General features: G+C 42.7%; 1 protein-coding gene across 2 annotated transcripts; it reads left to right on the top strand.

Annotated features, from left to right (window-relative positions):
• The first annotated feature begins 8,618 nt into the window (after window positions 1-8,618).
• On the top strand, window positions 8,619-21,148 carry TIGIT (T cell immunoreceptor with Ig and ITIM domains). Of its 2 annotated transcripts, none has more exons than XM_015445426.4 (4): window positions 8,619-8,713; window positions 10,137-10,469; window positions 12,239-12,345; window positions 20,773-21,148. In XM_015445426.4, exons 1-4 carry the CDS (start codon window positions 8,653-8,655, stop codon window positions 21,004-21,006), a joined length of 735 nt encoding a protein of 244 aa, XP_015300912.2. In that variant the 5' UTR covers window positions 8,619-8,652; the 3' UTR covers window positions 21,007-21,148. The 2 variants fall into 2 exon arrangements, with proteins under 2 accessions (XP_015300912.2, XP_015300911.2); XM_015445425.4 differs by having other exon boundaries at window positions 20,770-21,148.
• Window positions 21,149-26,437: the final 5,289 nt, after the last annotated feature.

Below are 26,437 nucleotides of genomic sequence, written 5' to 3'. Positions count from 1 at the left end.
TTCAAACATTTCTTCTGAAGTTTCCTCACCTCTCTCAGCCTTGATAGAACTGAAGAGAGTGAGCACCTTGGTCTAGATTAGGCTTTAGCTTAAGGGAGTGTTGTGGCTTGTTGGATCAGCTAGCTATTCAGACCACTAAAACTTTCTCCGTAGTAACAATAAGACTGTTTCACTTTCTTATCATTTGTATGTTAATTCACTAGAATAACACTTTTAATTTCCTTCAAGAAATTTTCCTTTGCATTCACAACTTGGCTAACTGGTACAAGAGGCCAGGCTTTCAGTTTATCTTAACTTTCAACGTGCCTTCTTCACTCAGCTTAATCATATCTAACTTTCGATTTAACGTGAGAGATGCGTGGCTCTTCTTTTCACTTGAACATTTAGAGGCCACTGTAGGGTTATTAATTGACCTAATCTCAATATTGTTGTGCCTCAGGGAATAGGGAGGCTTGAGGAGAGGGAGAGAGATGGGGAAATGGCCAGCTGGTGAAGCAGTTGGAACACACACTTTTATTAAGTTTGCTGTCTTATATGGACCTGGTTTGTGGCACCCCAAAACAATCAGAATAGCAATGTCAAAGATCACTAATTACAGATAACCTTAACAGATACAATAATAATGAAAAAGTTTGAAATATTGTGAAAATTACCAAAATTTGACACAGAGACATGAAATGAGCACACGCGGTTGGAAAAATGGTGCTGATTAACTTCCTCTATGCAGGGCGGCCACAAACTCACAAACTTTCCATTTGTGAAAAACACAATATCCACAAAGTGCAATAAAGTGAAGAGCAACAAAATGAGACATGCTTGTCTATGTATTCTTTAAAATCATGACTTTGTAATGATAGTTCAAATTCAAATTTAGCATTACAGAGAGTTTTACTTAATTATTTGAGTTATTTTTGTATTATTATTTTGTATTGTTTGAGTTATTTTGTATTGTTATTTCAAAATAACAATACAACTGAATGAATTGATTATATATATTTTTATTTTTTAATCCCAGATTATAGCCCACCAAAGAAATACATAGTGCTAAGTTTCAAACTCAGTTGACATAATTATTTTTTACTGTATGATTGTTATTAATTTTATATGTGATTAATTTCTTTTTTGCTTTAATTTTAGGAATGGCTTTTCTTTTCCTTTTTTATACTACACATACACACATATATCTCAGTCCATTCTGACTACTGTAACAAAATATCTTAGATTGGGTAATTTATAAACAACAGAATTATATTGCTCATGGTTCTGGAGGTTGACAAGTCCAAGATCAAGCCACCAGCAGATTCAGTGCCTGATGGGGGCTGGTTCCTCATGGATTGTGTCTTTTAGCTGTGTTTTCACATGGTGGAAGGGGCTAACAAGATCCTTGAGGTTTCTTTAATAAGGGCACTAATTCTATTCATGAGGGCTCTACCCTCATTACTAAATTATTTTCCCAAAGGCCGCAACTCTTAATATCGGAACATTGGGAATTAGATTTCAATATGTGCATGTTAGAGGAACACATTCAGACCATACCAATATGTATTTTTTGAAATATGTAAAGGCATCACATGTTTTAGAAGTTAAAAGTTATAATTAAGAAATTCCTCTTCCTTCCCAGTCACCTCTCTCCTCATCTGCTTGTCTTTTAGCTAAATGGAACCAATTATTAAAATTAATTTCTTGTTAATTCTTACAGTTATTCTTTTTTTTTTTTTTTTTTTTTTTTTTTTGAGACGGAGTCTTGCTCTGTCACGCAGGCTGGAGTGCAGTGGCCGGATCTCAGCTCACTGCAAGCTCCGCCTCCCGGGTTTACGCCATTCTCCTGCCTCAGCCTCCCGAGTAGCTGGGACTACAGGCGCCCGCCACCTCACCCGGCTATTTTTTTTTTTTTGTATTTTTTTAGTAGAGACGGGGTTTCACCGTGTTAGCCGGGATCGTCTCTCGATCTCCTGACCTCGTGATCCGCCCGTCTCGGCCTCCCAAAGTGCTGGGATTACAGGCTTGAGCCACCGCGCCCGGCCTACAGTTATTCTTATTACAAATATAAGTAAATTTGTAGTCACAGTCTTACACCCCTTCACTCTTTCCCACAAAGGTAGCATACAATACACACTTTTCAGCATCTTGCTATTTCACTTAACAATATCTTCTAGGGATCATTTCATACAAATGCATTGAGATGATCCTCATTATTTTTACGGATACCTAATTCTCCATCATGTGGTGGTACCACAGTTTATTGAACCATTCATCTATTGGAGAACATTTGAGCTGTTTCCTTTTTTTTTTTTTCCTAGTACAAATATGCCTAATGAATAACTTTGTGCATGTGTCATGTTGCATTGGTGCAGTTATATCCTTAGATTTCTAGTAGTGGGATTTCTGGGCCAGAGAATAAACACAGCTGTGATCTTGATAGATATTGACATACTCTTCTCCGAGGGAGTTGTATCATTTTGCATTCGTAACAACAATATATGGCAGTACTTGTTTATCTGCAGCCTTACCAATAGAATATATTGTCAAAATTTTGATTTTTGCCTATTTGGTGGGGAGGTATCACGGTGTAATCTTGATGCTCATCTCTCTATGACTGAAGTTGAGGAGCTTTCCATTTGTTTAAGGAACATTTTTATTTCGTTTTCTATGAACTCTCAGTTCAGGTCGTTGGATATATTCAGAATTGTTGGTCTTTTTCTTCTTGATTTCTAGGAACTATTTATGTTAAAAAGCTTAATCATTTGGCTGTGAAATAAGTCCCAAATAATTTTTTCTAGTTTGTCACTTGTCTTTTGACTTTTATAACGTTATATGAATGCAAAAGCCTTTTAAAAAAAACTTCATGTAATCAAATCAACACAAAATCCTAAGTATTGATTCAAGATTTTGAGTGACAGTTAAAAGACCCTCTACTTCCAGATTTTAAAGGAATTCACTTATGTCATGTTTTCTTTTAGTATTTGTAGAATTTCATTTAAATACATAAAGGACAGCTGATTCATTCAAATTTTCTTCTTATGGCTTTTGCGCATTTCCTATTAAACTTATTCCTAAGTATTCTGTCTATTTTTTGCTGTGATTATAGATGGAGGCTGTCTTTCAAAACACTTTCAGATTAATTATTGCTGTGACTATAGAAAGACTGTTCATGTGTATGAATTTTATATCTTGCTAATTTTCAGAGTTCTTTTATTATTTATGATATTTTCCCCATTGATTCCTTTGGGTTTTCCACACATATATAATAATCTATAACTAGAAATAGTTTTATCTCCTTATTTATAATTCTTATACCTCTAAATGCTTCTCTTAATTAAATTGGTTAATATTTCCAGTAAGTTGTTAACCAGTCCCATTAATAATGGATACCCTTGTCTTACTCCTGACTTTAGTAGAAATACCTCTAGCATTTCTCCATCAAAAGAGATGCTAGTTAGGGGCTAATTTTACATGTGTGTGTACAATTGTGTGAAAAAATAATTTACAGATTCTTCTTTCACTGAATTAAAAAAAAATCGGTCAGGCTGGGCGCTGTGGTTCATTCCTGTAATCCCAGCACTTTGGGAGGCCAAGGTGGATGGATCACTTGAGGTCCGGAGTTTGAGACCAGCCTGACCAATATGGTGAAACCCCGGCTCTACTAAATACAAAAAATTAGCCAGGCATGGTGGTGCATGCCTATAATCCCAGCTACTTGGGAGGCCGAGGCAGGAGAATTGCTTGAACTCGGGAGATGGAGGTTGCAGTGAGCCGAGACGGTGCCATTGCACTCCAGCCCAGGCAACAAGAAAATCTGTCTCAAAAAAAAAAAAAAAAAAAAAGATCTTGGGGATTGATTTTGTCAGACTGCTTATCAGAATCAAAGGAAATGATTATAGGCTTTGAAAAATATAGACCTTATATTTATTAATTAATGAATTTTGCAGCATTGAATCATTCGTGCTACCCTGGAATAAATCCTATATGATAATTATGTATTTTGCTTAATATATTATTGGACTCTGTGTAACAAAATTTTATTTAGAATTTTTTCCTCAATATTTGGAAGTGAGATTCAAATCTGGCGTTCTTTAATTGTGTGCAATCTTAATCACTTTTATATAAAGTTTGAATTCATATCACAAAACTAATTAAGAAATCTTTGTGTTCTGTGTCTGTATATTTTAAGTAACATTGAAATTATCTGCTCTTCAGAAGTTTGTTATAGTCTCTGTGAAATCTTTTAGGTATGGCATTCATTTGTTGGGGGCAGGAGGAGCTCTTGATGCTTGAAGGAGTCTTGGAATGATATGTTCATATGTACTTCTATCCCAGTTCTAGTTGTCTTGGATGACTGAGGGCTCTAGGTAGGAGAAAGAAGGAAGGAAGTGTTCAGGGGTAGAGGCTACCTTTCCCAAGGCAAAAAACTGGGGTGGATTGATAGCATAAAGGATTGAGAGTGACAATGATTCTTTGCTTGACCAATCTTTGTCAGGCTCCTGAACATTTTCCTAGGCCCATCCATGCACTTCCTTGTAAAATCCATTTTTAGCCAAGAACAAGGGTAAGTCAGTTTCTCAAGAATCCCTGTCCCCCTATATCTGATCACCCTTGATATCTTACCAGGTTTCTCATCCTTCACCATTTCTCAGGTTATGTCTGATCTACCCTGGCCTGTCTTTAGCAAGAATCCCATTAGGTCAGTTTAGTCAGAATCTTCTTTACCCGTGATGTTTCCTCTTAGCACTTTTCCATCCACTGACCTCCACCCTGATTCTTGGTGATAAATTCCCATTGCCCATGCTGTACTCAGAATTGAGCCCAGTCTCTACCCCACTACAAAATCCCATTGCCTTGGTCTCTATACCTACTGTGATGGTACTGAATAAAGGCTGCCTTACCTTTAACAAGTGTCATTGCTTAACAAGTGTCAAGAATGCTTAACAAGTATCATTGCTTTAACAAGTTTTCTAATTATACAATAGTTTAATTCCATCTAGGATGGAGGAGGAGAAAGAGGGAAGCAATGTGGGTGGGTAGGAGGGCTGTGAAGAGAGGCGTCAGGAGAGGCCTAAGCTGAGAGGATCAGCTGCCTCTTTCCAAAGATTTTTCTTCTGACTCTGCATTCCAACCTATCCTAGGGGTCTCTGTCCTATTTTCACAGCTGGGAAGAAGAAAGAAATTTCCTATAGTCGGTTGAACTTCTTGGCAGCCTTGGAGGATGGAGGAGATAGATCCTCAGAGTCACCCCACAGGAGGGAGCTTTGACAAACAGAAGTCAGCGGTCCCACCCCAAGTTCTCCTCATTTGTATTTTCCAGTGTCAGCCAAGTCCCACGGCTTAATAAGCCTCAGATCATGGGCAGTCCTTTCGAGTGGAGTCTGATTTTCTGAGGCAGCTCTCTCCACAAGTGGCTTTGGAACTCCATTACTCAGACCGCCCCACTGTGAGGAAGCTTGGCTAAGGCTGCAAGGCAGTTGGGGGTGATGGGACACAGGACGAGCCCTTCCTGGTGCCCTGGGCGGCCAGGTCCCCTTGTCTCCCCTGTGTCAGGGCTCCGGTGCTTCCTCGCCCTTCTCTTCTTACATCTACAGCAGGAGGCAGGGCCTTCTCCCCCCCCGCCATAATACAACCTGCCACCAGGAAGCGCTGCTCTACAGAGCGGAGAGTGGGGAGCTTGGAGGAGAGAGCACGACCCCCTCCTGCTGCAGGATGTTGCCCTTGTTCGAGGCAGAGACAGGAGGCCTCAGACAGCTGTGACAGCCCTGGAGCTCTCCTACCACATCTGAGCCAGAGGGAAGACTTTGGAGAAGCAGAAGCCCAAAGACACTGCTGGGAGATTGGTCTGTGCTCTGGGAGAACCCTAGGTTGTGTTTCCCGTGTACAAGTCACGGATCTTCTGGAAGGTACCACCGCTCCCAGCCCCGCTTGGCTGAGGGCTGAGGGCCACAGGTTTTCGGGACTGTGCCTGTGGTTGGAGGCTGTGGACTCAAGTGCGTCTGGCCCGGGACTTTCACAGGGCTCAGGGCGGGCTGGGGGAAGGCCCAGCTGTGAACTATTATAAGGGGGTTTCACAGTCTAGGCCAGCACTTCTTCCCCTTTCACAGGCAAACGTGACATTCCTTTTCAGCACCTATACTCACCCAGTTACATCAAGGCGGACCACACTTGTCCAACTCACAGCCCCAAAAGTCAGGGGAGAATAAAGCACAGTGGCTGATTTTAGCATTTTTAAAATGGAAATGTGAGTCAGCACCTGACGGACCTCACAGATCTCTGCTATGCCGCAGGGGCTGCTGACTAGCCCTGAAGGCTCAGGGTGGCCCCGGGCGCTCTCAGAGCAGGCCTGCTTCTCACAGCTGAGCCGCTCAGTGCTGGGGGCTGGTGTTGAGTGGGTGGGAACCAGCCAGGTTCCCCGTGGAGTCTCTGCAGGAGGCTCTGGAGGGTCGGGGGTAGATTCCCAGGAAAGAGACTTCTGTCATTTGCTTTCCTCCAAGGCAGCCTCAGACTCTAGCAGGCAAGTGGTCACTTTCCTGCAGAAACATCCTGTCCTCCTATTCTATCCGATAAGGAGGGCAGAATGAAGAGGTTGGGTGGAACCCTGGCCTTGGAGTCTGGAGACAAGGATTTTACTCTTGGCAAAGCACATTATATAGATAGGGATATTGTCCTCCAATTTTCCTTTCACTTCCTTAATTAATATGGTTATCAATACTATTATTGATGTATTGAACCCCTGCCATGTTCCAGGCACTGTGCTGAACACTTCACTAAACACTAGTTCATTAAATCCTCACAACCCTATGAAAGAGGTACTCTTATTCCTATATGCAGATGGGGAAACTGAGGCTTCAGGAGGTTGAGAAAGTTTTCCAAGGTCACCAAAAAGGATGATTTTGGACCCAGTCTGTTAATTATCCCCCTGGAGAGCACCATTGATCAAAATGGACCTGACCATGTTCCTCTTTGGACTGGTTACTTAGCAACAAACAGAAAAATTATTTAGCAATTGTTTAAAACCAATTCTAAGTTTCTTTGGATAGCTCATTTCATAAGACAGGTCTCACCTCTTTGGCTCCCACCCACCCCCACTATGGAAACACAGGTTGTAAATTTTTATAACCCAAATACTAGTGTCCGCCACTTTCTGTGCTCTAGTCCCACTAGCTGCTCTTGGCCCTGCCACTCCTGGCTCCCTGGCCTTAGTGAGTTTGGGAAGCATCCCTCCAGTTCAACCTCAGCACCTTCCCTTGTACACACATTAGGTATGATTGCTCCTTCAGTTGAAGACATGGTAGCTATTGAGAGGCAAGACATCTCTTGATGTGAGCCTTGAAGGACAGGTTGAATTGGGTAGGCAGAGAGAAGCTGGTAAGGCATATATTGTCTAAGGGTCTGAAGGTGGGGTATAAGGGGTATACAAATCATAGAGTTGGGAATAGGCAGAACCCAGAGAGGGGAGAAGACTGGCCTGAGATAGAAAACCTTGCAAGGGAGAAGGGCAGGAGCCTGGATGGTGTGAAATGCTAGAGATGCATGGCTGGAATGGAGGGGGCAGGGCACCAGGCTTCAGATGCTTCTGGGTGCAGATGCAGATTTTCAGGATGTACAACATGGAGCATCCCCAAGGTAACTGTATTGAGAGCCTGCGAGGCAGGTGAACATGGATCCTCTACCCCGTCTCCTGACTGAGTTCACCAGGGGACAAGCTTTGTAAACTCTTTGAGGGTAGGGGCTGTGATTTTTTACTCTCATATCTTCAGAGCCTGGTGTTGAGGGTGGTGCTTTGTAGGCACTCAGCGACTTTCAAATGAATGAAGGGAGGGAGGGAGGAAAGAAGGATGGGTCCATGGTAGGATCTGATGATGGGATGGGAGCTCCAGGCAAATGTCAACCAATCCCTCTCCTGGGTCAGCCCCCAGGGGCTCACCCTTCTTTGCATTTCCAGCTCTCATGAGGTCAGTGTGCACAGGAAAGCTCACTCCTCTAATCTCCTCTGATCCTACTGCACCAGAGAAACTAAGCCAGAATTCAACGAAGTCTCAGTCTAGATAAACAAGACAAAAGAAATAAGATTTGAGGAGAAGATCTCAAAGAGAAAGTTGCTGTGTTTGTCCAAGACCTTTGTCCCATCCATGTATCATCCCTCAAGTAAATGCTTCTTGTTCACTTGTTCATTAGATTTCAAGTGCAGTCCCTGGCCTGTAAGTCCCTACAATTACAAGTTTCTCTTATCATTGCACATTCTTCATCAGGAGGATGCCGGAGGAGCTCAGCCAACAGTTCCTCATCAGTAGCAGATTCTTCAGAACTTGGGCACTACACAGATGCCCTTGAGCTCTTTGAATACAGGTTGATTTTTAGAAAATACATTAAGACAGAACTTAAAAACAATAGATTGACTAATTGTAGTCCAAAGACGAGTGTACCTCTAACCACAATTTTCATTTATTTTTAAATGTTTCCTTCATGGCCTTTCTTGTGGCTCCCCCTATGCAGTTTGTGTATTTGTTGAAAACTTTATGTGTTTTTAACATGGTTTTTGCCAAACTTGGTTTTTCTGAGACCGTCTTTTCTCATAGGCTCAGTTTTACCGTCCTATCTGCAGTCGGCTACTTTCGGTGGCAGAAGAGGCCACATCTGCTTCCTGTAAGCCCTCTGGGCAGAAGCATGCGGTGGTGTCTCTTCCTGATCTGGGCCCAGGGGCTGAGGCAGGCTCCCCTCGCCTCAGGTAAGGCCTGAAACCCAGCAGAGCAGCGAGGAGGAAAAACAAGGCTAAGCTTGGTGTGGAGACTTGGGTGCTTGTGTAGGGAAGACTCCAAGAGCATGCCACAGCTGCTTGAGAGAAAGAAATTGCAGCTTTTAGGGTCCTGTGTACTCTCATGTAAGAAAGGACAATCTCTGAGAATGAGGTGCGGTTCTGTTTTTGGTGGCAGATGAAGGACTTTGTAGACTCTCGGGGTTGGGGGAGCCTGACTGGCCAGTACGAGGAGCAGGAGAAGAAGGAGGGCTGGGCAGGAGGCATTGCCAGTTTGCTTTCAGAAGCTCATTCCTGCTCCGGCTTCTTTTCTGTTGCCTTTGAGGAACTTTCCAGGAAAACATTATAAGTTCTCTGTGAATTGAAAATGTCCTTTTCACAGATTCCAGAGATTCTACCACTAGAGACCGATTTTTTGTTAAATTCATTTCTTCTATATTAAAAATCGGAGTCAACTATTTCTGAGGGAGGGGAACACAAATATTTAAAAACCGTGGTATAAATTAGTTTTTATGTTGCTTTCTGAACTATCTGAGGATGGAGATGTGCCCAGGGGTGCTGGGGAGAGGTTAAGTGCTGAGAAGGTGGTTATGCCTGGGAGAAGCAGGGTTTCCTGCTAAGCTTCCTTTTCTGTTGGATTTCTTGGCTTTCCTGAAGGTTTTTTCAGGCACTGCAAATGACAATCAGCCAAACAGCAAGGTTTTATTTCAAAGGATAAGGCATCCAGCACAGAACTAGGCTGCGGCAAGAAACATAAAAACAAAACAAAATAAAACAAAAACAGAAGAGGTGGTGTCGGCTGACAAGGGCTTATATTCTAAGTGGGTAGACAAAATAGGCCTATGAAAATAACAAGCTAGCCATGAAGCTACACAGCAGAATATGCTGAGGGGGCAACGGCTAAGTTGTGTAGTCATAAGCCAGGCATTTAGTAAGGTGCTAATTGTACAATACGGGCAGTGAATGTGAAAGGAAAAGGGAGATTGAGATGGGCTGGGGTCTTCTAGGAGGCGGGGAGGGAGTTCAGCTTTGACAAGCCTTCCTGTGGGTGGGGCGTAAAGTGGGGCAGAAGTCGGCTCTGGAAGCATAGGGCAGTGGGTGGGGAGGAGAGGGACTGGGCTGGGCTGGAGTAGAGATGTGTGGAGAAGGATGAGAAGACTGGAAAGACAACCTGAGGGGGACTGGGAGCCTTCAATAACAGGCATGGAGAGGAGCGTCTGTTGAAATGCAAGAAACAGGAAATAATTACAGCCTCTATTGGGGAGCAACAGGATGGACTGGAGAAATTATCATTCCAAAACCCAGTTGTGGCCTCAAAGCCCCTTAGAGTTTTTCTAGGAAGGTTGAAGGCCAGCTGCTGACCCAGGACTCACATGTGCTTTGTCCTCTTCCCTAGGAATGATGACAGGCACAATAGAAACAACGGGGAACATTTCTGCAAAGAAAGGTGGCTCTGTTATCTTACAATGTCACCTCTCCTCCACCATGGCACAAGTGACCCAGGTCAACTGGGAGCAGCATGACCATTCGCTTCTGGCCATTCGTAATGCTGAGTTGGGGTGGCACATCTACCCAGCCTTCAAGGATCGAGTGGCCCCGGGTCCTGGCCTGGGCCTCACCCTCCAGTCGCTGACCATGAATGATACAGGGGAGTACTTCTGCACCTATCACACCTACCCTGATGGGACTTACAGAGGGAGAATCTTCCTGGAGGTCCTAGAAAGCTCAGGTATCCCTGCTGGAGCAAGTTGGCAGATAAACCTCTCCCTCTAGCATAGAAAATGCAATCCCGAATCACTGCACAGCAAGACTTCTCAATTCGGGATCACATTTGAATCACCTGAGGTGATTTTAAATCCTACTGATGCCGAGGCCCCACCCAGACCAATTCAATCAGAATCCCTAATAGCAGAGCTAAACAGGGGTAGGCTCTAAAAGCATTTCCAGGTGATTCTAACAGACAGCCAATACTGAGAACCACTGTTCTTACATAAGAAGCACATCTTACCTATATTTCCTAGGAAGACCAGTTGATGAGGTCATATGCAAAAGTTCTCATTTACTGATTTAGTATCAACTGTGCAAATTAGAATTAACCCCTAAGTATATAAAGATTAGAGCTGGTTAAAAACAAAGCACAGCCTGTGCTAAGTTTAATTGTACAATAATTTACATTTGTGTGGTACTTCCAAGTTTCCAAAATGCCCTCATATTCATTATCCACCTGCACATTTAAACCAATTCCCAGAGGTTAGAAAAGGATTCTTATCTGAGAGACAGTATAGCACCGTGGTTAAAAGCTCAGACTCTGACCCCAGACAGTCTGGCTGCAAATCCTGGCTCTGCTGTTGCCCTCAGACAGGATTTCTTAGCTTCTCTGTGTATCAGTTTTCTCATCTGTGAAAGGAGGATGAATATAAGACCTTATGCGATGCTAATGTCGGATTAAATTCCCTACTACCCCTTTGCTTTCCATCTGTCCTCTTTCCTCCAGCACTAACTGTATGGCTGTGGCTAACCAGGAGCTGTCCTGGCCCACTGTGACTGAGTCCCTCAAGGCAGGAGGAACGTGTTCTGGGGAATTTGAATTCTGCAGGCACCACCCTTCTCTTATTATGGCTTGGATTCCTAAGCCACCTTTTAGCAACCCAAACCCTTAGTTAGAGGGACGAGATGTCAGGCATCTGCCGCACCCTACTCCTTTGAAGACTCCCCTGGATACCTGAGTGCTGCCTGAGCTCCTGGGGCAGCCTGGAAACCCACCTTCAGCACGGCGTGCATGGGGGTGATGGTGTTCTTTTTCTCATGCTCTTCTGGGATCAGATCTTATTCATCTCTTCAAAACTCCCCTCCTGCATCTTCTTGCTTCCACTTACATGTTATCTCTCAATGAATTTCACTAGTTCTTGATTTCACTTATGCCACAAATATTTACTGAGTGTTCACTATGTGTCAGATGCTCAGAAAACAGCAAAGGATAAGACTCCAGAGCCTCATGTCATCCAGGGTTTCAAGCCTAGCTGGAAATAAGTGTATCTGGAAATAAGTGTTATAGGCTTAAGGGAAAAGGTTACATGCTTTTTTTCATTTTTGTAATTTAATGTTAACTTTAATTTTGAATTAAATATTTTTATTGATGGGATTTCATATTTGAAGTTCAATAAAAGAAAATATTCACTTTCTGAGTTTTTTTCTGGAACTACTATTTGTTTCATTTCATGATTACCAAAAATGATTTTGTCAAATAGAGGAAAGGAGTGTTAAAATGACCTGCTCTGGTGTCAAATATACAAGGTACACCACTGCTCAAAAGATCAGTCATTGATTTCATGATGGGCCAGATGGATACTCTGCTGTTGGGCTTAAAGGCTCTAGTCCCATGGTTACACAAAGGGCCTGATCAAAACTTACCTCTCTGCCGTGAAGCTCAGGCTGCCCTGGGGAAATCAGCTTTACTTCCAGCTTCTGCCACTCATCTCTGTTTTGTCCTCCCTCTAGTGGCTGAGCACAGTGCCAGGTTCCAGATTCCATTGCTTGGAGCCATGGCCATGATGCTGGTGGTCATCTGCATAGCAGTCATCGTGGTGGTCGTGTTGGCTAGAAAGGTAATGGCTCTGGCTGCACATCTCAGTCATGGGCACCCCTACAGCTGCCACCCTGGTCCTTCAGGTTGTCTTTCCACCCAGTGAGAGACCCAGATGTGATCTTCCCCAGTGCTCTTTGTGCCTTTTTTTCCCTAGCACTTGTTCTGCCTATTAGTGCAGTTATTTATGCTCTTCCCTTGTCCCTCTTGTAGGGAGGGACCTCCTGGACAGCTGGACCTGTTTCCTACCCATCTTGCTGTCATCTGTAACTCCTGGTTTCTGCTTATCCCTTCAGCCACTGCTCTGAGAGTTTAATTTATCTACTATGATTTTGATGCATTCTGGGCATCTATATGTGCTAGAGTTTTCTGCACATTCGCTCTTTTGATGTTTACAACTCTCTGGTAGTACTAGGCTACCCAACATGTCTGTAGAATGAGAAATAAACACTCCAAAAATGTAGGGCTAGGCCAGGAGCTGTGGCTCACACCTGTAATTCCACCCCCTTGGAGACTGTGGCGGGAGGATCACTTAACTTCAGGAGTTTAAGGCTGCAGTAAGCTACGACTGCACTCCAGCGTGGGCAACAGAGCAAGACTCCATCTCTAAAAAAAAAAAAAAAATTGGTGGTAAAGTGGGCATGGCAAGATCAGCAGGTTGTAAATCCTCTGTGTAGCTTAAGAGTTTATGTGGCTGAGAGTAATGAATGGGGAATTGAAAGATCTAGTTTCTAGTTTTGGCACTGAGTGTATGCTTTTAGAAAGTTACTTAATCTTCCAAGGTCTTCATTTCCTTATATATAAAATGGGGATTTGTCTTAGTCTATTTTCTGCTGCTGTAACAGAATACAATATATTGGGAAATTTATAAAGAAAAAAAGTTTATTTGGCTCATGGTTCTGGAGGCTGGGAAGTCCAGGAGCATGGTGCATTTGGCAGGGTTCATCCCATGGCAGAAGGCATCATGTAATGAATGAGTGCATATGAGAGAGAGAGAGAAATGAGGCCAAGCTCATCCCTTTAATTAGGAACGTACTCCCATGATACCTAACCCACTCCTGAGATAATGGCGTTAATCCCTTCATGAGGGCAGATCCTTCATGGCCTAATCACCTCTTAAAAGCATTACCACTTAATACTATTACAATGGTAATTAAGTTTCCAACACATGGACTTTTGGGGGACACATTGAAACCATAGCCGTATTATAATTTGGCTTGCTCTATATCATAGAGTTGTGATCAATAAGTGGCATATTTCATGTAAAATCTTTATAAAAAATGAAGAATTATATCAGTGAAATTTGTGTCATCAGCTGCCGGTATTGATTGGGAGGAGTGAAAGAATTTCCACTCCTTGTTTTGTCTGATCTCTTGGGTCATTTAAGTCAGCTCAGCCCAGGTCACCTTAATTCAAGTCACCACATAAATATTTTGGGAAACACAAGTATGTAATTTCTACCTTTACCCTAGACCCACCTCCTGAGATCCTAACCCACTTTTCCTCCAACTCTAATTCCATTCAATTAACAACTCAATTCTGCAGCCTGGTTGAACTGCAGTGGCTGAGATATATGGCTGGTGCTATTGGGAAGGTCAATGATCTATAATATTTTCATTTATGTGTAGGCTATCACAGTAGACATAATGAGGAAATGAACCCTCTAGGGGAAGGTGAGGACAAGAGAAATGATTAAATGGAGGGAGAAGGTGAAGAAGATGAAAGTTGATCTCTTAGCTGGGAATGGAGCTGCTATGGTGGTTGGTGAACAGGTTCTCTGCTGTTAGCAGTGTCCTGATAGTCTGGAATAAAAGAATCAAAGGCCCTTTAGAAGGAGCTGAACAACTTTTTCTGTTGAAGATTCAAGACTGGTTAATTTTCATTCTGGGCACCTGGACTAACTTTGGTCATCTGGAGGGTGGAGAAAGAGAAAAAGGTGAAGAGATCTATTAAGTCCTGTTGCCCCCCTTCTACAGTGTTTGATTTCCCAGCCCTCTCTAACATTTCCACTGCTTACTGTGTAGTACAGGTCCTCTCTGCATCTTTCCTGTACTTTGGCTATAGTTGCCAGTCTTCTTTCTGTCTCTCCTTGCTCAAAGCATTTTATACTTGCATTATTCAGGGTTCCAGCAGGGAACACGTAGTACTTTCAAACTGGGTTGTTTGAAGACAGTTTAATAATAGAATTTCCAGAAGTCGACTAGGATGTAAGGACACCACAAGGAGGAGTAGCAAGGTGTTTGACCATTCCTAGTTCTTCAAAGGGGATGAAGTGGGAGGGGCTAATTATTGGAGCCTGTAAGAAGAGAATTATGTGGAGGGGTCTCCTTCAGAAGTGCTGTAGTCTTTGCTGGAGGGTCACAACCAGTCCAAGGGCACCCTTCTGAGAGAACAAAGGGAACTACATACCCTCATCTCGTTCCTCTCTCCATTCCCCTACTGTTGCTCTGCATTGGCTGACCTCAAACTTAGGTTGGAGGACAAGGGGACTCATTGATATAGTACATTTAGTACAGTCTTCATAGGGCACAGAATAGGGCGGAGAAGGTTAGAGAGTAGAGCCAAGAGGCAAATGGATGGTATCCATACCAGCAGTGCTCATAGACATGAAAGCTGGACAAAGGATTTTGACTTTCCATGGGATTGGCTGGCTTCAGCCTTCTCTCTTGTAGTCTTGATCTCTTTTGATTATGTATGTAAGCAATACCCTTCTTGGCTGCCCAGCTGTATTTCTCCTGGGCACACCGTGCTCTATTAACCATTTTAATATCCCCACGGATCAGGCTTTCTTGGCTCCCATTGCAGTAATTACATCCATTTTGTTTCTTAAGTGCTGCTATCTGTCCTGTACTATTTTGGGATCTCCTCATCCTCATTGCTACTAGGGATCCAGTTCTGTAAAAGCATCTCCTACTTTAGCCCTAGCCTATAAAGGAGAGATACCACCAAACTTCTCAATGATGCTGGAGCTCCCCTAGCACATGCTTTTACAGCTTAGTAAAGGGGACATTCTTTTTCTTTTTCCTTTTCCCCCTTATTGTTGTTATTATCTTAAGGGATGTTCTCTGTATCTTCCCTAGAAGAGCCAACATAATCAGCTACTGGATTTTGGAAATTATTCAGTACAGGGATTGGCAAAGTGTCTCTGTAAAGGGACAGATAGTATATCTTTTTGGGTCTGTAGGTCATATGGTCTCTGTTGCAACAATTCAACTTTGCCATTGTAGTGTGAAAGTGCGATAGATTAAATATAAATGAATGAATATGGCTTTGTTTCAACAAACCTTTATTTATAAACACTAAAATGTTAATTTCATATAATTTTATGTGTAATAAAATATTAGTTTGTCATTCTATAAATTTTTATTTTTTAATTTTTTATTTCAGTAGGTTTTTTGGGGAATAAGTCCTTTAGTGGTGATTTCTGAGATTTTGGTGCACCCATCACCCGAACAGTGTACACTGTACCCAGTGTGTAGTCCTTTATCCCTCACCCCTCTCCCACTCTTTCCCCTGAGTCCCCGAAGTCCATTAGTCCATTGTATCATTCTTTTTTTTTTTTTTTTTTTTTGAGACGGAGTCTCGCTCTGTTGCCCAGGCTGGAGTGCAGTGGCCGGATCTCAGCGCACTGCAAGCTCCGCCTCCCAGGTTCACGCCATTCTCCTGCCTCAGCCTCCCGAGCAGCTGGGACTACAGGTGCCCGCCACCTCGCCCAGCTAGTTTTTTTGTATTTTTTAGTAGAGATGGGGTTTCACCGGGTTAGCCAGGATGGTCTCGATCTCCTGACCTCGTGATCCGCCTGCCTCAGCCTCCCAAAGTGCTGGGATTACAGGCTTGAGCCACCGCGCCTGGCCATTGTATCATTCTTATGCCTTTGCGTCCTCATAGTTTAGCTCCCACTTATGAGTGAGAACATATGATGTTTGGTTTTTCATTCCTGAGTTACTTCACTTATAGCAGTGGTTTCCAATTCCATCCAGGCTTCTGCAAATGCCATTATTTTGTTCCTTTTATGGCTGAGTAGTATTCCATGGGGTGTGTGTGTATGTGTGTATATATGAATATATATACATATATATTCATACACACACACATACACACGCACACACTACAATTTATCCACTCATTGATTGATGAGCATTTGGGCCGGTTCCATATTTTTGCAATTGCAAATTGTGCTGCTTTTTGTATAATGACTTCTTTTCCTCTGGGTAGATACCCAGTAGTGGCATTACTGGATTCAATGGTAGTTCTACTTCTAGTTCTTTAAAGAATCTCCACACTGTTTTCCATAGTCGTTGTACTAGTTTACATTCCCACAAGCAGTGTAAAAGTGTTCCCCTTTCACCACATCCATGCCAACATCTGTTATTTTTTTATTTTTTGATTAAGGCCATTCTTACAAGAGTAAGGTGGTATTGCGTTTTGATTTGCGTTTCCCTGATAATTAGTGATGTTGAACATTTTTGCATATGTTTATTGGCCATTTATATATCCTTTTCTGAGAAATGTCTGTTTATGTCCTTAGCTCACTTTTTGATGGGATTTTTTTTTTTAGTTGATTTGTTTGAGTTCCTTGTAGATTCTGGATATCAGTCCTTTGTTGGATATATAGTTTACAAATATTTTCTCCCACTCTGTGGGCTGTCTGTTTACTCTGCTGATTATTTCTTTTGCTGTGCAGAAGATATTACTTTTAAAAACTTTTTTGCTTTAAAAAAACACTTAAAATATAAAAGCCATCTTTGTTCAAGGGCTGTACAAAAACCATCAGTGGGCCATATTTGACCCACAAAACTGAGTTTGCCAATTTCTGATTTATTAGGTTTATTCTAGCATTCTTGCTTCTCTGAGCCTTTTGTTTCCCTTTTCCATAGTTTGCCAAAGCAGTGTTGTCATCTCTATTGACAGCAGTATGTCAGAATCATCTCCTGGGCCCTTGTGAGGGTGTTAAATATTGAGTGTTCCAATATTGATACATTATCCCTCATCCAGTCTTATGTTCTACCTTACACCACAATCCATCACCTTCAGAATTCATGCCTAGGCATCTTCTCCCAGTCCCTGCCAGCATATGTTAGCCAGGTCCTTTAGTATATAACCTTTCTCTTCTCTTAGCAGACCCAGCACTTCCTCCATTAGCGTGGGCTGAGATTTCACCCTAATTACAGGTCTGATGGCCAGTAGGGGAGGCAGAGGCAGGGCCCAGCAGGGATTTTCTTCCATCAAGGGGAAGTGGGCCACTTTTGCAGCCCAGATGGTATAAGAGAAGCAGGTGGTTCATGGCTCTCAAATGCATCTTTCCAGAGATCCTCATTCCAAGTTTCAGGAGACTTCTCCTCTACTATCAAGATGCTAGCTTTGGCACAGAAAATTTACCTCGGCTTAGAATCCAGCCGTCTTTAAAGTCCTGTCCTTCTTACAATTAGCTTACGTACCATACCTGGTCTTCAGCTGTGGAGAGATGAGTGTCTCTTAAATGCTGCCAAGGAGGAGCTTTCACTCTCACACTTTGAGTTGCTGATAGGTCTGAGGCTGTCATTTTCTCACTTCAGTCCATCAGTGTAATTTAGCAAAAGTCAATTTTGAGTCCTAATAGTAACTATTTACCCTATACTGTTTACCCAATTCCAGAGTTCTAACAGTAACTATTTACCCTATGCATCTCAAATATTAGAGTCATTGTACCAGCTCATAGTTCCCATCCATCTGTGTCCCTCTCATTTCACCACCAGTCATGGGGTTTGTGTTGCCATCTAGCAGGCGAGTGATCTCATTCCGCAATCCTGTTCTTACAGGCTGCCTCCTAGGACTGTTCCCAGCAGCAACTGTTTTAGATCAGGTCCCTGGAAATAGAGCCTGACATGCAAATTCTGGTGAGAGTGACTTATTGGGACAGCTCTGAGATGAAAGGAAGTGAAGGAAGCAGTATAGGGAGGGCTAAGGGAAGAAAGCTCAGCATGGATATGGTCTCAGCTGGAGACTTGGCTGAAGCAAGAATTGTACACAGAGTTGGTTGAACCTTTAGGCAGAGAGCTGGCCTTTTCAAAATCCACCTAGGTCAGTCATTACCTCTGGCTGCTCACCAGGGAGGGCCCAAGAACAATTCTGTAGAGAAGGAGCTGCTGTGAGCTCACAGCCTATAGTCCAAGCATCTGAAAAATGGGAGTGCTGGTCAGGTAAAGAGATCTGAGCAGGAACTGTACATTAGTTATGGATCTCCGGAGGGGCAGAACCAATAGGAGAGATGGATGGATGGATGGATAGATTAGATACATAAATAGACAGACAGACAGACAGACAGACAGACAGACAGACAGATAGATAGCTAGATAGATAGATAGATAGATGGATGAGGAGGGATTTATTAGGAGAATTTGTTCGTGTGATTGTAAAGGCTGAGAAGTCTCACCACAGGCTGTCTGCAAGCTGGAGACCTTGGGATGCTGGTAGCATGGCTCAGTTCAAGTCCAGCAGCCTCAGAACCACCAAGGCAATTGGTGTAATTCTCAGTCCACGGCTAAAGACCTGAAAACACAGGGTCGGGGGCACTCTTTTAAGTCCTGGAGTCCGAAAGCCAGGCGGCCTGGGGTCCTGATGTCCAAGGACAGGAGGAGAAGAGTGTGTCCCAACTCCAAAGAGAGAAAGACCACTTTTGCCTCTCTTCTGTTTTGGGAGAGGCAGGCCCCCAGGTGACTGGATAGTGCCTGGCTACATTTAGGGTGGCTCTTAGCCACGCACTTCACTCAGACTGACATGCCAATCTCCTTTGGAAACACCCTCACAGACACACCCCAAATGGGCTTTACCAGCTCTCTCAGGTCCCTTAATCTGGTTAAGCTGATACCTCAAATTACCTATGACAGGCACAACAGCATTTGCTGCAGACCTTGAGAGCCCGTAGACTGTGTTATTTAGGAGCATGGTCTTTGGAATCAGGCAGTCCTAGGTTTGAGTCCTGACTCAACCACTTGAGTAGCTATACTACCTAACTTTGATGAAGCTCAGTTTTCTCATCTGTAAAATGCTGATAATTATGGCATTACCTTCATAAGGTCATGAGAAAACTTCAGTCAAATAATAATGTAAGGCACTTAGCATCTTTCCTAGCATGTAAGCTGGAAAGTGAGTGGGACCATCAGAAGGGATGTTTTTGGGACCATCACAAGGGATGTTTTTGGGACCATCAGAAGAGATGTTTTTGGGATCATCAGAAGGGATGTTTTTGGGATCATCACAAGGGATGTTTTGGAGATCGTCACAGTTTCTTGTGGGGTGTGTAGTGGAATTATGGATTTTCTTCTCGGAAGAATGTCCCTTTAGGCAAAATTTTCTATCCAATTTACAAATCTCCTGAAATCCAGCTGTGCATCTCAGGTTAAGCACCCTCCTATACACAGTGGGAGCCATTGAAGAGTTTTAGGCAGAAATATGGACTAACCCAACTGTTGGTTTTGAGAATCACTCCGCTGGTGACCATGCGGAGTTGGACTAGAAGTAAGAGGGAGTCCAGAGACAGTGGGGATGAAGCCCAGGTGAGAGAGAAGACATGGATATAGAGATGGAAAAGAGGGAGTAGATTTCAGAACTGCCTGGGATTAAAATTGGATGAGGTTTTATAGATAAATCGAGTTGAACATTAGCCTCCATATTTCTGATCAGCTGGTGCCATAAACCAGGGCAGTGAATATAGGAGCAGGAGTGGTTTGTTGGGGCAGGAATGTGATGGTTTCTTTTGAGACAAGTTGAGTCTGAGCTTGCTGTGGGTCATCAGGTGATGATGCCCAGTGAACAGGTGGACACCCGCGTCTGGAGCTCAGGGCAGAAGCCTGGGCCAGTTTAGATAGAGATTTGGGCATCTTCAGAGGACAGATGGTGGTTGTAGATATAAGAAAGTAGATACTCATGAAGTAACTCAGAGAGCATGTTTAGTGTGAGAGAAAGCAGAGAGCAGAAGCCTAGGGGAACCCCATGGTTTGGGGAGCTGATGTGCAAAGAGAAAAGGGGCAGGCCTGGCTGAAGACGAAGGTGGGGGTTTAAAGGAGGAGAAGAGAATCAGGAGAGAGTGATGCCATAGGAGCCAGAGAAAGAGAGCATTTCAGAAAGGAAGAGGTCAACAGAGTCAAGTGCAGTAAAGAGCAAAAGAAAATAGAGAACGGAGAGCTGCTTCACTAAGCTTAGTGAACAGGAAGTAACAAGGTGTGTGGCACGTGGTATATGTAGTAAGTGCAGTTTCCGTGGACTAGTTAGCATTGAAATCTAGCTGTAATGTGGTTGAGAAATTAAGGGTTAAGGAACTGGTGTTGGTAAGAACACAAGTTTGCCAGTGTGCATGTGTGTAAGAAAGGATGAGAGAGATCACATTAACTCTCAATATATGTCATACTGGGGAGTAACTTTTGAATAACATCGCCACATACTCACTTTGTAGTTTGTTTGCTTTTAGAAGAAATCCCTCAGAATCCATTCTGTGGAAAGTGGCCTCCAGAGAAAATCAACTGGACAGGAAGAACAGATTCCCAGTGCTCCCTCACCCCCAGGAAGCTGTGTCCAGGCAGAAGCTGCACCTGCTGGGCTCTGTGGAGAGCAGCAGGGAGATGACTGTGCCGAGCTGCATGACTACTTCAATGTCCTGAGTTACAGAAGCCTGGGGAGCTGCAGCTTCTTCACAGAGACTGGGTAGCAAACAGAGGCATGTTCTGGAAGATACACTTTTGTCTTGACTATTATAGATGTCTTGACTAATATATAAACAGCTGTATTCGCCATCAGTGTGCGCGCGCGTGTGTGTTCAGTTGAGTGAATAAATGTCATCCTCTTCTCTATCTTCATTTTCTTGGCCTTTTCGTTCTATTCCATTATGCATTATGGCAGGCCTAGGGTGAGTAACATGGATCTTGATCATAAATGCAAAATTGAAAAAATATCTTGACCTGATTTTAAATCTGGCAGTTTGAGCAGATCCTATGTCTCTGAGAGACACACTCCTCTTAATGGCATTGGCCAGCATTTTGGGCTACAAGGTTTTGCGGTTGATGATGAGGATGGCATGACTGCAGAGCCATCCTCATCTCATTTTTTTCACTGTCATTTTCAGTAACATTCGCTCATTCAAAGGCATGTCATAAATAAGTCCTGTTATCAGCCTCTATGGGGAGATTTGAGAGTGACTAAATCTTGGTATCTGCCCTCAAGAACCCACAGTTAAATGGGGAGACAACATTGTCATGAAAAGGTATTAGAGTAAGGAGAGAAGGAGACATACACAGGCCTTCAGGAAGAGATGACAGTTTGGGGTGAGGTAGTTGGCATAGGCTTTTCTGTGCTGAAGTGGCCTGGGAGCACCAAGGGGATGTGGAGGCTGGTCTGGGAGGAGCAGGAGTTTTGTCTAGGGAACTTGTAGGAACTTCTTGGAGCTGAAAGTCCCACAAAGAAGGCCCTGGCACCAAGGGAGTCAGCAAACTTCAGATTTTATTCTCTGGGCAGGCATTTCAAGTTTCCTTTCGCTGTGATGTACTCATCCATTAGACGGCCTGATACAGAGCACGCTAGGCTCTTCCAGCCATGCGTGCTGGGGAAGCCACAGGAAACGCACATCCCCACACAGGGAGCCAAGTCTTAGCATTTGGGCCTTGATCTACCTTTTCTGCATCAATACACCCTTGAGCCTTTGAAAAAGGAATGTTTCCCACTGAAAAGAAAATGTGGATTTTTAAAATAGAGACTCTTCCTAGAGGAGAAACGGGGGCTGGGGTGATAGAGGGTTTAAAAAATAAATACCCTCAAACTAACTTATTCGAACCCTTTTATTCACACCCTGATGTCTTTGTGCTGGGGTTGGGGTAACTGAACTGCTTATTTCTGTTTAACTGCATTCAGGCTGGCTCTTAGAAGACTTTTATCCTTCCACCATCTCTCTCAGAGGAATGAGCAAGGAGGTTGGATTTACTGGTGACTGATTTTCTTTCATGAGCCCAGGAACTGAAAGAGAATGTGAAGCAAGGCTGTGTTTTGCCCATGGTTAAAAATAAAGCATTGCCCTGCTTCCTAAGACTTAGACTGGGGTTGACAATTGTCTTAGCAACAAGACAGTTCAACTCCTATTTCTCCTTGGATTTTTTTTTATTATTATTTTTTCACTTTTCTACCAAATGGGTTACGTAGTTAGGAAGAATGAACTGAAATCTGTCCAGAGCTCCAAGTCCTTTGGAAGAAAGATAGATGAATGTAAAAATGTTGTTTGTTTGCTGTGGCAGTTTACAGCATTTTTCTTGCAAAATTAGTGCAAATCTGCTGGAAATAGAACACAATTCACAAATTGGAAGTGAACTAAAATGTAATCACGAAAAGGGAGTAGTATTTTGATTTGGAGGAAGTGTATATTCGTCAGAGGTTGGACTGAGAGGTATTATTTAACATAATTATGGTAATTGGGAAACATTTATAAATACCATTAGGATGGTGATAAAATACAAAAGGGCCTATAGATGTTAGAAATGGGTCAGGTTACTAAAATGGGATTCAATTTGAAAAAAATTGTTTTTAAATAGAACTCACTGAACTAGATTCTCCTCTGAGGACCAGAGAAGACCATCTCATAGCTGGATTCCTGGAGACATGCACTGTCCACGCGTAGCCACTTTCCACGTGTGGCCATCAACCACTTAAGATGGGGTTAGTTTAAATCAAGATGTGCTATTGTAATTGGTATAAGTATAAAATCACACTAGATTTTGTAGATTTAATATGAATAATAAGAATACCATTTCAGTAATTTTGGTATATTGTGTGTCAAAAATGATATTTGAATGTATCAGGTGAAATAAAATATTAATATTAATTTCATGTTTCATTTTATCTTTTTAACGTGGCTACTGGAGAGTTTAAAATTGCATATGTGGCTCTCACATTTCTATGGGACTGTGCCACTCTAGTAGCTAAACCCAAGCCAAGCTGATACCCCGGGAGGGTGTCTATCTATGTCTATTGGTTTCCATTTCTTTTTCTTTCATTCAAAATAGTGTTTGAGGAAGATTTTCCTGCTTATGATGTCTTTTGGGAAATATGTAGGGAAGCATCACAGAGAAGATTGAGGAAGGGGAACACTCAGTGCTGACAGGAAGCGATGCCAGGCTTTTCCGGGTCCCCTCGTGGATTCCCTAACAGGAGGAGCGAATAGACAAATCTATGAATGAGCATTCAAGGAGGAATACATTACTGATTCCCTGACCACATTCTGAGCCTGGGCATACAAGTCTGATCCGTAATCCTGAGAATTGTACTAAAAAAATGTGAGAAACTTTGAGTCATGGAGCTTTGAGACAGATGGTCTTCATGAGTGAACAGGACTTCACTATGCAGTTTTTGTCATGCCTTTTCCCTTCTCACCCCTGTGAGCCCTGGAAGTGAGTCGTCATACACTCAGGTTCATTCAGATTCCATCAGTGCTGAGCTGGACAGGCAGGAAGGCTGGGTGTGCTGTCCGCCAATGACAGCATTCTGGTGGGCACACCATACCCCACAGAGAGGGGGCAATGGGCAGTGTGGTTGTGGCTGTTATTTGTGGGGTGTGAGTTTTGTTTAGTCTCTTCTTTCAGGTGCTGCTTCATGGCTGTAACTGGTAGTTTCCCACACCTACTCCAAGTCACACCTGTCAAGAGGTACAGGGGGGCTTTTTGTGTGAAAAGAACCTGAGCTTTCTGGAAGTCACAACGGTATACTCAATGTTTGAGATAATTTATTTGCATAAGGTAGCGTAGGACAATGCTATCCAATAGAACTTTCCGCAATTATGGAAATGCTCTCTGTCTGTCCCATCCAGCGTGGTAGCCACTAGTTGCATGCGGCTGTTGAGCACTTGAAATTTGGCTAATGTGACAAAGAAACTGAATTTTAAATTGTATTTTAATTAACAAATTTAAATGTAAATAGCAACATGTGACTGGTAGCTAGTATATTGGACATCACAATTCTAGTAACTGCCTTGCATATAGAGAAAACACAGAGAGCTGTGTTTAGAGGCCATTGGATGGCTCTCCAGTTGTTATGCATTTGAAATGGCTACCACCAGGAAGAAACTTGAAGGTTCTCCTCTATTCTCCTGTATCCATCCTCTCTGATCAAGACAAACCATGAGGTCAAAGCAGGCTATACATTTATTTATTTCAGGTTTTTTTCCATTAAAAAAATCGGAGGTGGCCGGGCTCAGTGGCTCACGCCTGTAATCCCAGCACTTTGGGAGGCCGAGGCGGGCAGATCACGAGGTCAGGAGATCGAGACCATCCCGGCTAACACAGTGAAACCCGTCTCTGCTAAGAACACAAAAAATTAGCCGGGTGTGGTGGCGGGCACCTGTAGTCCCATCTACTCGGGAGGCTGAGGCAGGAGAATGGCGTGAATCCGGGAGGCAGAGCTTGCAGTGAGCCGAGACTGCACCACTGCACTGCACTGCAGTCTGGGTGACAGAGACTCCGTCTCAAAAAAAAAACAACAAAACTCGGAGGTAGCTAAGTGGCCCTAAGTGGCCCAGTTCACTTAAATAGGGCCAAAACTGTCAAGAAGTTTACGACTCATAGGGATTATGTAGAAATAGACTTTCATCACAGGACTTACCTTGGACTATATTCATTCTGACTTTGTGTAGGCTGTGAAGAGCACCTTCTCTGGGACTAAAACTCTGATGGACTTCACAGAGATTTAAAAAAAAAAAAGTAATTATGGAGTGTAGTGGACTGGGAATTGAGAAACTTGGTCCAAGTGCTGAGCTCTGCAATTAGTTTCATGACTTTGGATAAGCCACTTAACCTAGCAAAGACTCACAAATATGTCCTCATTTGTAAAATGGTACCATACTATCTTTCTAAGATTCTTAAGAAGATGAGGCAGGAATGTGGCTGACTGCTTTGTGAGCTGCAAGATGCTGGGTTAATATTATTGTGTTCTGCCCCAGGAGCATGTGCACCAGGCAGTGCTAATGATGCCACAGAAGTTTTCATGGAGGCAACAAAACTGGCTGGGAGCAACCGAGGTATCTGAAATTATCTATCAATGTTCTTAAAAACTGAGATACGAGGAAAGCTGAGAGTAGCAGATACAGCCTTGGGGTCCACAAGTTCTCTGTAAGCATTTAAACATTGTGTGTTTTAAGTGAAATGATAATCTTTAAAGAAGTCAAATATATCTGGATATTGATAGCCTTCTTATAACAGAGTGTTGTCATTGGTTTTAGCCTCTATGTTTGTGTTTATAATCAAGTTTATTTAAAGGCACAGAAGCTTAATTTATAAATGATTCATTTACTCCCAGATGGGCGGAGCAGTGGAAGACTTTGCTGTAGTTGAACTAATAGGAAAGTGAAGTGATAATTTACTTTGCACACTGTAGTGTAGGCATGTTGTATTCAGAAGGATGTGTGCAGTACACTTAACTCTGTGAGCCACGACTTAGATTCAGCAAAGCATCATCCTATGCACTCATTGTTATTGTAGACATTATTAATTCTATAGTTTTACTTGTATTTAATTAGTAACTTTTAGTTTTATAATTCTACAAGGGGTATAAGCATAGTGAGTTCACCTGTCATTGGGTTTGAGCCTATTTAAGAAGGTCTATAATAAAATAATTTTGCATATTTTAAATTTATTACTAGATATGAAGAATACTCACAGACTCTCTCCCATTGAAGAGGTCTGTGAAAGTATTTTTTTCCTTCATATCGGCATATACATTACTCAAGTTTGAAAATACTGGTATGGTATAAATATTATTGGATTTCAGAAAACCTGACCTCAGGCACTAGTTTATTGTTTTTTATTGGAAAAACACATATTTCTGAACCTCTGTTTTTATAAATTAGTGCAATCATAGCTACATCATAGTATTCACAGTGTAACTGTGAAGATGAAGGATATTAAGGAGAAACTTCGTAAACTGTGAAGTACCATATGAGAAGCATATGTGTCATTTACAATTATTACAGCCTGTATATAAATTGCACCACCATGTTTTTAACAGGTACAGAAGAAAACTCGAGTGTATGGATGGTGCAAAGAGAGATCCAAGACTTTGGGTGAAGCTGGCTGGCATTGTTAAGATGTTGGTTCACAGAAATCTTA

Source organism: Macaca fascicularis, chromosome 2 (assembly GCF_037993035.2).
Source record: "Macaca fascicularis isolate 582-1 chromosome 2, T2T-MFA8v1.1".
NCBI lineage: Eukaryota > Metazoa > Chordata > Mammalia > Primates > Cercopithecidae > Macaca > Macaca fascicularis.
The sequence above is the reverse complement of the archived record's forward strand: the minus strand, read 5'-3'. Positions and strand labels throughout refer to the sequence as shown.

Excerpts from the sequence above, each read along its gene's own strand:
- TIGIT (XM_015445425.4), top strand. The coding sequence starts at position 8,653 with ATGCGGTGGTGTCTCTTCCTGATCTGGGCCCAGGGGCTGAGGCAGGCT. Across the intron at positions 10,470-12,238 it reads GGAGGTCCTAGAAAGCTCAG|TGGCTGAGCACAGTGCCAGG; the intron begins GTATCCCTGCTG and ends TCCTCCCTCTAG. Across the intron at positions 12,346-20,769 it reads TGGTCGTGTTGGCTAGAAAG|AAGAAATCCCTCAGAATCCA; the intron begins GTAATGGCTCTG and ends GTTTGCTTTTAG.